The sequence below is a fragment of the Grammomys surdaster genome, unplaced genomic scaffold (assembly GCF_004785775.1).
Source record: "Grammomys surdaster isolate TR1022 unplaced genomic scaffold, NIH_TR_1.0 123012, whole genome shotgun sequence".
Classification (NCBI taxonomy): Eukaryota; Metazoa; Chordata; class Mammalia; order Rodentia; family Muridae; genus Grammomys; species Grammomys surdaster.
In genome coordinates this window covers 135,056-146,799 of record NW_021618372.1, presented here as the reverse complement: position 1 = coordinate 146,799, position 11,744 = coordinate 135,056, and the positions used below count along the sequence as shown (strand labels likewise).

The 11,744-nt window shown below is 41.1% G+C and overlaps 1 protein-coding gene across 1 annotated transcript; it reads left to right on the top strand.

Annotated features, from left to right (window-relative positions):
• The first annotated feature begins 886 nt into the window (after nucleotides 1-886).
• On the top strand, nucleotides 887-11,144 carry LOC114636219 (zinc finger protein 728-like). The gene is made up of 4 exons (XM_028784427.1): nucleotides 887-935; nucleotides 7,431-7,557; nucleotides 8,016-8,111; nucleotides 10,166-11,144. Exons 1-4 carry the CDS (start codon nucleotides 930-932, stop codon nucleotides 11,020-11,022), a joined length of 1,086 nt encoding a protein of 361 aa, XP_028640260.1. The 5' UTR covers nucleotides 887-929; the 3' UTR covers nucleotides 11,023-11,144.
• The last annotated feature ends 600 nt before the right edge of the window (nucleotides 11,145-11,744 follow it).

Sequence of the window (11,744 nt, the reverse complement as noted above, 5' to 3'; positions counted from 1 at the left end):
TACACGGGAATAAAACTTCCCAAGAAAAGTTGGGAATTCTCAATACTTCATGGTTCCAGTGTAACTTCTTTAATACACTGACCTCATTTGACAGTACTATGAACATATTTCTGATACCTTTGTATTATTCAACAAGGAATCATCTCGATGTTCGGCTTAGGAGAAATAAGGGAAGTTCAAGGCAGACACCACTGACGGTCAAATATTGTCAAATATGAACAGTGACAGGATCAGCAGAGAGTCAGGAAATTTAATAAGGAATATCAAAGTTAATACAGACAGAAATCCTATAGTGCACGACTGATCAAGACTCAGGACACACACCATTGTGATCCCAGCCCCTCCTCATGGGAGACACAGACGAGGAAAGCCTGTGGTCAGAGAACACCTATGGTTACTGACTTTGAATTCTAAGTCTTGTGTCTTAGGCACCTGAGATGACAGGCAGGGTCACGAAGGATGGCTTCAAAAGCATCTTAAACTAGCTTTTGCTTCCATATTTTTAAGTAAAGCAAGTCATGAAAGCAAGAATTTTCCATGCAGTAGTAAGATACTTTAAAATCACATCGTTCTAGCAGAAATAACTAGGAAATCTGGGAAACATCACTCTGAAAAGGTCGACTCACAGTCAAACAGTGCGTGCTGAGACCACAGAAGTTTAAATGAGTCCAAACTCCGGTGAGTCTCCATCTGCAAAAGAATCTTCCTTCTCAAATTCACCTATATGCAGTTGGTCAGGAACATGAACCAACCAGTTCTGTGAAATCCTGGGAGTTCCTCGCACTGATTTGTGGGAAATGTAGTCCTTACCACTGTGACGTCATCGGAAGTCTAGCCAATGAAATCAAACTTCCGCATTTGATTTTCAAATTTAACTTCTCTCCAAGTTAGGTGACTGTCCTGTTGAGCTCTGCGTTTGGATCTCTGACATGGAGGTTGGTGCAGGGAACAGCGCAATCTTGCAGATATGAGGGACTGTGCAGGGCGGCTGGAAGGAGCTTACTTGGGCTTGCTGTGAGACAGGGGAAGCTGCTGACCTGGACGTGCTGTGCTGACCTAGGCTGGGGAAGAAGGTTGGAAACAACAGTATGGCCAGGACAGGCTGGGTGGGCTGCCTGCCAGTGTCTGAGATGCTGAAGGGAGCTCACTCATCTTTACTGGGGAAACGTGCTCTTCCTAACTGACCTGTTCTCATGTGGCTGTAGTCAGATTCTCAGGTCTTACAGAACACGTGGACGTCTTGCGCCTCCTATACTTTATGTTCTGTCTAGTATTGAGTTTGAGTCACAAATCCTAAAGTTCCTGGTGTCCAGGGACAGAATCCTGTGGGGGTGATTGTTGTGTGAGGTTGTAGAGTGAAAAATTATAGATACTGGGTGTATAGAATTATTTTTAGACATATAAAATATTCTTTAGGCTTTCTTTATAAAGACATGGAGAAACTGAGCCATGAATCAAGTTAGGAATGTGGAAAGACCAGTCACCATTACTGGAACTGGCCTATCTGCAAAGAGAAAGGAAAGAATGCAAGTGAACTAGGTGGAACCAAGCTGGGAACCAAGCTGAGATCATAGTGACAGGGCAAGGCCAAATTAACAGGGCAGGACCACATTCTTGAGAAAGATAAGCGTACAGAGCTGAGTTTTCACCTGACCCTGACTCACGTAGGTTGGGTTCCTTTGGAATGTTCCACTATTTTTATGTTATACCACCCTAGCAACCCCCTCACCCCCTCCTCATTCCTTGGTTTGTGGTTTTTCCCTTTAAAAACATCTCTCAAACTGGCTGTCGGGGTCAATTCAGTTCCTGCGTGGACATACGAATTGACCGGCAGCTAGTTGTCACGCCCTAATAACCTCACAATTGCTCCGGTACATGGTGTCTCGAGCAGATTACTGGGTGGTCACGACTTTCTGAGACTTGAGTAAGGGTCTCCCCTCTGCGGAGGTCTTCAAGGTGTTAGTTCCTTTTCCTTTGGAATGAATTGTTAGATTTATGGATGCCTCGGTTCTAATAATAATTCTGATGTACAATCCTGTCTCCTGAATCATCACAATACTAGGCGATGTAGTCACAGAATAATCTTGTAACTGGTAAGAACCGGTCTTTGCACAATCCAAATTATTGTGGAATTTGCCCTTCTGCTTAAATATCACTAGACCGTAATACCTCAGCAATTCTTAGTATGAGTTCTGTTCAAAATTAGAATTTCTTTTTAGATATGATAGATGGCGTGGTGCCAGGAGAGAAATGGAACTCGTGATCTCTGGGAGGGGCTTGAATGTCTCAGAGAAGGGAGATGGCCCTCCTCTGGTCACATGATTGTCTTCTGTGTGTTCACATTATCAGCAATGTCTAAATTCCCTTAAATATACTCTGTCCCTGTGTCTGGCATCCAGCTTTACTGTTGCTCCCTGAATGTTTCTAGAATGATTTCCCCAAGTTTTCGTGAGGATTTAAGAAAAATTTGGAAAGCTTGTAAGAAAAATTTGGAAGGCTCTGGCACATTTGCTGTCTTCTTATTTTAACAGGTTCCTGCCATGCAAAATTCAGTTCTCCTCTTAAAGGGTTAAGAGAGAGTTTAGTCCGGAGCCTTTTGAGTGTCATTATCTAAGAATACAGATTTAGTTTAATCCAACATCTGTGCTTCTACAGAAAGCAGTTTCATGGTTTTAGAGAACAGAGAATGTCATTAACCAAGGAAAGTTAAAATACTTTACTGTGTGTCTCATAGAGATATCGGAGCTATTCTAGTCACCTAAGGTACCATCGGATGAGATTTTAGCTTTTGGACTGGTAGAATCTCAGGTTCTGCCAAGTCAGTGGGTTCTGAGAGGTTTTTATCTATTGTCACAAGCTGTGTGGTCCACTACAGACTGAAGCAAGAACTGACTGTCCTGCAGGAAAAACCAGCCCAAGGTTAGTCAGCTCCCCCTGAACCTGCAAAATTCCAGGCTCTGCCCCTCAATGACCTTCCACATGGGCCCTCAGTCTCTTGACACACAGACTCCTTCCAAGAGTTTTGCATTCACAGTCAGACTCACAGTTTTGTGTGTTTGTGTTTTAAGGATTTCTCCTCCACAGCCCCTCCCCCATCTCAGGTGAGCTTGTTTATATTGTCAGTTCAGTCAAACCAAGTGTTAGTGAGGCAGAGCCTGGCTCATGGCATTCAAATCTACTCTCAGGGAACTTGGGCTTCAGACCACCTTGTTCAGTTTGCTGGAATTTTCAATGAGTTTGAAACCATATCTAGAATAATAGACATTTCTAAGTTAATGTTGCTAATCTGTAGGAAAAATATAACAATATATGAAGTTGGAATCCCATGGTACCATGTACACCAAACCAAGTTCCTTACAATGTAGAGAGGCTACAGCAGTGTGTTCATATATAAATTACAGGCAGCAAATATTCATGTGTATTTTAGCCAGCTCTATGACAGAAAAGTGAACTTAAGCCTATTCTAGGACACAATTCTGTCAGCTCTGCTTTGGGGATAGTCAGGAATCCTTGGGTTCAAAACCATCCTCTCCTTCATAGCCAACTCAGTGTGAGCCTACTCTACTTGAGAACGGTGGTTTAAAAAGATTCTTGTAATTACTTCTGGTATTCTCAGTTCTGAGCACCAGTGGCCTGACTGAAATCTATCCAGTTGACATCTTGTAATTATGAAAACTTACAAATGTGCTTTAAGAAATTCTCTTGAATATATTTGAAGTCTTAAATCCAAATTTTCACTAGCATTCTTCTATTACTGACTAGTGTTGGGGATTAGAAACTTGATTCCATCTACTCTGTGGGGAAGGATCCCTCTCTGCCTGGCTTGACTGTTCCTCTGTGTTTGCAGGGAATGTTAGTTATGTTTGCATATTCTTCTCTCTCATTTTCTGACATCACCTCATGGTGATTTCTTCTGATTTCACATGAATTTTTGAGAACAGCACTGCGGCTCTACAGATAGAAGATGAGAACTTCATCTGCCACTGTCCTTCACATCCAGTGATGAAATCACCACCATCCAGACAATGGAGTAAACTGTCCAGGCGGGATTCCTTCCTCTTCCTCAGGGAGGACTCCAGTCTCCTATGCTGTGCACTCCTGCCCTTTTCCTCACAGGCTCTTTTCATTTCATCCTAATGTTACTGTGAGTGACGGTGTGAATGAAGGACTCGCTGATCTTAACAGGCTTAACACTGTCTGCCTTTTGTGGAGCCCGTATCCTCTCCTTGTCCTACAATTCTTCCACCAACTCTTACATAAGATTTCCAAGCTCCTTCTAATATTGCTGTGGGTTGCTGCTTCTGTTTCAGTCACATGCTGGGTTGATCCTCTCAGAGGACATTTAACGGAAGCTCCTCTCTGCAAGACTGGGTGTTATTAATTGTATTAGGCACCGGTTCTTGCCTGCGGAAAGGGTCTCAAGTTAGGTTAATAAAGCGTTGGCCATTCCCTCCGTCTCTGCTCCATCCTTCCTCTGCACTTCTTGTATGTAGGATAAATTTTGTATCAAAGGTTTTGTCCTCTGATCAGTGTCCTTATCTCTCCAATGGGGTCCTACCTGACTACAGGAGGAAGCCACTTTAGGCCCCATATTTCCCACTGCTAGGAACTCAGCTAGAGTAACCCTCATAGACTCCTTGAAGCCTTTTACATCTCTTCCCAGAGACCCCCCTTCCCCAGCCCACCATAGAATTCCATTCACTCTACTGGCCCTCTCTCCCAGACTCTCCCTACACCCTATCCCCATCCCCCATCCCCCTTCCTATCCCCTTCCATAGTTTTGATTTGTAAAATATAATTCTTGTAATGCTCTTTATATTGTGGATGGTTTTTCTGTCTCTTTTAATCACTTCAGATATTTGTGTGGTGTGCAGTATCTTAAGTTGGATGTCATTGTCTTTTAGGAGTTGGGATGCATTACTCCAGGCTCTTCTGGCTTGCAAAGTTCCATATAGGAATTGGCTGTTATCCTAATAAAATGTGCTCTTTGACTTGGAGATTTCAGTATACCATGAAGTTTTATTTTCTGATCTTGTCCAATTAAGTATTAAGTGTGCTTTTTATATTATTATGGGTGTACCTTTCCTTAGTTTAGAGAAGATTTCTTTTATAGCCTTCTTGAGATCATATCTGTGTAGTGGTAATTTAGTTAACTTGCTCTGGATTCGAAAACAAAAGACAGGCAGAAAGACAGACACACACAGAGACAGACAGACACACACACACACCCCAGTTAATTTTCATATGCCTTGGCTGGCTCAATGGTTGGCACTTCTAATCCTCCCTGTGCCTAGCGCATTTCCCTCCAGGGATTCTGCTGTAACACCTTCTCATTGTATCTTTGCTGTCCTGTTACCTTCTGGGCAGCCGCCGCCATAAGCTGCTTACTCCTTCCACATATATTTTGCATGGGTTTTCTTCTGTAGCTCCTAAATCTGATTATGCTGCCTCTGAGTCAGGAGGATGCTCCTCTCTCTCTCTCTCTCTCTCTCTCTCTCTCTCTCTCTCTCTCTCTCTCTGTCCCTCCCTCCCTCCCTCCCTCCCTCCCTCCCTCCCTCTCTCTCTCTCCCTCTCTCTCTCTCTCTTCTATGTTTGTTCCAAGCCCAGGAATCCTCAAAGTCCAGCCTATGTCTGCCCTGCCAAGCTACGTGCTGCTGTCATCTTTGTTTACCAATCAGAACAAACTGGAGTCTGGGTCCTTCAGTGTCTCACGTGCAGGCACTGTGTAAGCTGTTTGGGGACCAATATTAGCATTAGAATACAAGGAGCATTAGGCCCAACCCACTTCATCTATGCCACTGCCTGGTCTGTTCACCTTGTCTAACCTTTCCTGTGTATTTCTTTCCCACAGATTGTTTTCTTCATTTATTTCATCTAATTAGCTTATGTTATCTAGATCACCTACTTTATTTGTAAATACTTACACACTATCTTCTGCTCATTTATTCTAGTGTCATTTTTTCTTATATAATTTCTTTTAGGATTATTGGGCTAGATTTTAGATCACTGCTGCTAGAGTCCTGTTCAGGGTTTCTCTTTATTGAATGCCAGTTTCAAATCCTGGAACGTTTTGTCATTTCCATCATTCTAAAGTTTTTGGTTTCTGAAATGTCACAGAAGCATTTATTCTTTTTATGACCATTGTCTTTAATGGCACTGAGATGCATCTTCATGCCTTTTTGAAATATTTTGTAGTCTTTGATGAAGCTTGTGATTGTCTTCTTTTTTGTTTGTTTTGTTTTGTTTTGTTTTTTGAGACAGGGTTTCTCTGTGTAGTTCTGACTGTCCTGGAACTCACACTGTAGACCAGGCTGGCCTCGAACTCAGAAATCCGCCTGCCTCTGCCTCCCAAGTGCTGGGATTAAAGGCGTGCGCAACCACTGCCTGGCGTGATTGTCTTCTAAAGTCCGTGTTCTAGTGTAGAGTGAAAAATTATAGATGCTGGGTATATAGAATCCTTTTTAGACATATAAAATATTCTTTAGGCTTTCTTTATAAGGACATGGAAAATTTTCTGAGAAACAGAGCCATGAAGCAAGTTAAGAATGTAGACAGGCAGTTATGGGAACTGGCTAGAATGCAAGTTAGCCAGGTGGAACCAAGCTGGGAACCGCAGTGACAGGGCAAGGCCGAAGTAACAGGGCAGGACCACATTCTTGAGAAAGATAAGCCTACAGAGAGTTTTCACCTGACCCTGACTCACGTAGGTTGAGTTCCTTTAGAATGTTCCACTATTTTTATGTTATGCCACCTTAACAACCCCTCATCCCTCTCCCCATTCCTTGGTTTGTGGTTTTTCCCTTTAAAAACACCTCTCAAACTGGCTGTCGGGGTCAATTCAGTTCCTGCGTGGACATACGAATTGACCGGCAGCTAGTTGTCACGCCCTAATAACCTCACAATTGCTCCAGTACATGGTGTCTCGAGCAGATTACTGGGTGGTTGAGACATTCTGAGACTTGAGTGAGGGTCTCGTCTCTGCGAAGGTCTTCACTTAGTGCTCATCTAAGCAACGTGTAATGGCAAATGTTTCTATCTTGTGTGATGGTGGGTACAAGCCAGCGTGATCTTTTCTGTTGCTTATTTTTATATATGATCTGGCCATGTGGTTTTCAGGAGAAAATGCAAGCATGACCAAGCAGTTACCTTACCTGCAGCAAATGTAAATGTTGTTTTGTTTGTTTTGTGTGTCTGACTTCATAACAGCTTCCTTTATTCTTTCCAGTTATAAAAGAACTCTATGTTTCTTTAACCCTAATGCATTATTTTTCTTTATAGTCCCCTTTTATGTGATTTTTGGGATCATCTCAAGGTGTTGGATATTAACTTTTTTCATTTGAATTTGATCATTTGAATACATGGCAGCACCACACCAACCCCAAACAATAATGTCTGATATTTACCCTTTTTTTTAATTTTATTTTTTTCAGGATATGCTGTCATTCTGGGATGTGGTAATCTATTTCTCTGCAGAGGAGTGGGAATTACTGAGTCCCACTCAGTGGAACTTGTACAGGGATGTGATGTTGGAGAATTACAACAACCTTGTGTTCCTGGGTGAGAATGCCTTCCATGATGAATTTTTAAGTAATTGTGATTGTGAAAGTGGCTCCCTTTGTACAGTATCTCATGAGAATTTCTACATCCATCAGTGAAGTCCATAGGGCTACTTTTAAGGAAAATTTAAATTATTCCTATAGCTTTGCACTGTCTCTTCTTGGGTTCATACCACCCTCCAAATGTATTGTTTGCGGTAGAATATAAGTGGTACCATAAAGAGAACAACACACACTTCAGTTGTAAAAGTTCTCCTGGTAACCCAGGTGTGAGGCTCAGGCCCTGCAGTTTCCAAGTTGCTCCTCAGCATTCTGATGTGGCCATCAGAAAACACCTAAGGACTGGCCCTCTATACTCCTTTATTGTATTTTCTCATTCCTGATACACTCAGCCCTGGAGGGACATTTTATTTACCATGGGACCACAGTAACAATGTTTTTCCATTTTTCCACAAACAGGTCTTGCTTCCTCTCGGCCATACCTGGTCACATTTCTGGAGCAAATACAAGAGCCTTCAGATGTGAAGAATCAAGAATCCATCACTAAGTACACAGGTGTGTCAGAAGAAGGGTGTCAGAGAAAAAAAGTGGGAAATGCTAAGATCTAACATAAATCCATTGATACACTGTATTCTGGTATAAATCATCTTTTTTTAAAGTAAATATATATATATAAAGTATATATGTATTTAAGAGTAAATACATATATATATGTGTGTGTGTATGTGTGTATATATATGTATATATACACATACATATATGTATGTATGTATGTATGTATGTATGTATGTATGTATGTATGTATTTTTACTTATTCACCTCACATCTGGCTCACTGCCCCCTTTCTGGTCATCGCTTCTCAGAATTCATTTGTCTGCCATCCTTTTCAGCTCTAAGCAGGTGGACTCCTTCCTCTGTGTCTCCCTGCCTCCCCCCACCCCACCAACACACGCCCCTGCCACCTGGCACTTAAACACTCTTTAATCCTAGGTGCTTTCTTTCCCACTGGGTCCCATCATGGCAGCCCAGCTAGTAGAATATCTTTCACATCCAGGCAACAGCTGTTGGGATAGCCTCCTTTCCAGTTGCTCAGAACCCACATAATGATCAAGCCGTGAACTGGCTGCATATGAGCAAGGAGGCCTAGGTCCAGCCCATGTTTGTGCTTTGTTGGTTCAGACTCAGAGCCCCAAGGATCCAAGTTAGTTGACCCTGTTGGTCATCCTGTGGAGGTCCTATCCCCTTTGGGTCCCACACTTTTTCCTCCTCTTCTTCCTTAGGATCCCCATGCTCCATCCACTGTTTGGCTCTGGGTGTCTGTATCTGTCTGAGTCAGCTGCTGGGTGGAGCCTATCTTAAGACCACATGCTTATTCGCTTTTAAAAATCCACTTTTCTGTCTTTTCCTGTCAAAGGTGGACATAATCTAACTGTTATAATACTTTGAGTCCCATTAGCTTTGCTTTCTTCTACTATGAGATTAGCCTGTGTTTCCCATGACAGCCAAAACTCTGTCATTTGTATGTAATCTTTAACTTGGGTATGTATCTTTTATAAGATATATGTACATGCATGTTTAAAAGTGATAAATTATCTTGCCTAGGTCCCAAATGAATAAGACAGAGACTATAAGATTTACTTGATATGCTTTACAACACAATTACTGGGACATTAATAATGAGTCTAATTCTCTAAGGTAATCTGGCTAGCTCCCAGAAAAAGTCCCCATGATACTTGCGTTTTAGTACTGGTCTGCCTATCTGAGATTCAGGGAACTTCAGATGATGTGAACCCTTCCTTATAGTGAACACCCCCTCTCTGTTCTCCCCTGGGGTAGCAGAAGTCCAGCATATTCTCTCTTCTGCCCGCAGCCATTGGCTGATCATCTTATAATGACAAGTTAGAGCATAAATGGGGAACAATGTTTACACAGACTTGAGATGGGAGAGTCTAAGAATCAGTATTACAATGTCATTTCTGGAAGGCACACACATATGGGGGCAGAAAAATCAAGCATTTGACTAATACATGGTGAATCTTCTCAAAATGCACAAAACCATTATGCCTAAAGATATACATGAAACCTTCTTTCTTGAATCTGTATTTAATGTTATTAAAGAAAATCTTCTTCAGTCTCCTTTAAAACTTGTAAAACAAAACTCTATACTTAGAATATGCATATAATATTATATACATATATAATATATAAATATTGTTTTTTGGTGTTTTCCAAATTAGAATACTTTGTACTTTGCTCTTAAGTACTCATGAAATTTCAGCATCTCTTTAAGGAGCTGATTTGCATAATGCCATTATGGGTTTTCTTAGTGGATATGATTCATTCATTCTTCTTTGATATTGTTTAATATTCTATTCGTTCTGTGTTGTCTGTTGCCATCATCTTCTTTCTTCAAGGAAGTCTACATGATTTTCACTTATTCTGTGTTTTAAATTGTACTTCACTGAATACAGGTACAGAAAATGGAATGTAGCTTCTGATTAATACAGAGAAATGCAAGCTTAAGTAAATGTTGGTTTTTTAAAAGCTATCAATATAAATATACAGAGTTTTGGTCTGTTTTCATTCATTTCTCAACTGTTACTTACCAGGGGGAAACTGCTATGCGTGCCAAGACTGTGGTAATGTCTTTGAGGGGAAAGAAGCATTTCAAAATCATCTGATACTTCATTTAGATGTGAAGCCCTACAAATGTGAAGAGTGTGGCAAGTCCTTCCGTTTTCCATCAGTACTTTCTGAACACAAAAGGATTCATACAGGAGAAAAACCCTACAAGTGTGACATCTGTAGCAAGGCCTTCTATGGGCAATCAAGACTTTTTCAACATAAGAAAATTCACCTAGGACTCTACAAGTGTGAAGTATGTGGCAAGGCTTTCAAGAATTCATCAGAACTTAATGATCACATACGCATTCATACAGAAGAGGAGCCATACAAGTGTGAAATATGTGGGAAGGTCTTCCACTCCCCACCGTCACTTCGTCAACACATGGGAATTCATACAGGAAAGAAACCCTACAATTGTGATGTATGTGGCAAGGCCTTCCGCTTTCCAGTATTACTTTCAAAACACAAGATAACTCATACAGACCAAAAACCCTACAAGTGTAAGATATGTGGACAGTTCCTCCGCTGTCAGTCATCACTTGCTTACCACAGGATAATGCATTCAGGAGTGAAACCCTACCAGTGTGAAGTATGTGACAAGACCTTCGATTGTCCATCAAGGCTTTCTAAACACAAGATAAGACATACAGAAGAGAATCCCTACAAGTGTGAAGTGTGTGGAAAGGTCTTCTGCTCTTCATCATCACTTCGTGGTCACCAGAAAACTCATAGAGAAAAGAAACCCTACAGGTGTGAAGTATGTGGCAAGGCCTTCCGTTATCCATCGGAACTTTCCACCCATAAGAAAATTCATAAAAGAAAAAAAAAAACAAAAGTGTGAAGCAGGTGGAAAGGCCTTCCATTATCCATCATTACATTCTAAACACAAGGTAATTCATACAGAAGAGAATCATTACAAGTGTGAAGTGTGTGACAAGGTCTTTAATTATCCGTCAAGACTTTACAAACATAACAAAATTCATACAAAAGAGAAACCCAACAAATATGTGGCCTGGCCTTCCATGGTCCATAATTACTTTCTGGAAAAAAAAAAAAGAGAGAGAGAATCCATACAGGTGGAAACCCTAAACTTGTGAAGTATCAGTCAAGTCCTTCAGAGCTTTCCAGATTCTTTCACCGTATTTGGTAAGTCATTCTGGAGAGAAGCCATACAAACCTGAGGAATGTGGGAAAGCCTCCTTTACAAAGTCATACCTATATCTACAAAAATTAACTCACAATGTGGAGACTACTTACAAATGAAAAGAATATGTCAAAATGTTCAACAAATGTAGGGATCACCGAAGAATTCTGGAAAGAAAACATACGAATATAAAAAATGTGGTAAGTACTTTTGAAGTTCTATTGCATAGTTGGAACAGAGAATAATTCCTATTGGAGATAAACACTACACATGTGAAAAATGTGCAAACACTATTCTTACCAGTCTTCTGGTCTCAAGCCACATTAAAGACTTCATCTATGAGAGAAACCACACAAGTGTGGAGAATGTACTAAAGTCTTTTGGACTTACTGAAAATTTGGGAAAAACCTCATATTCAT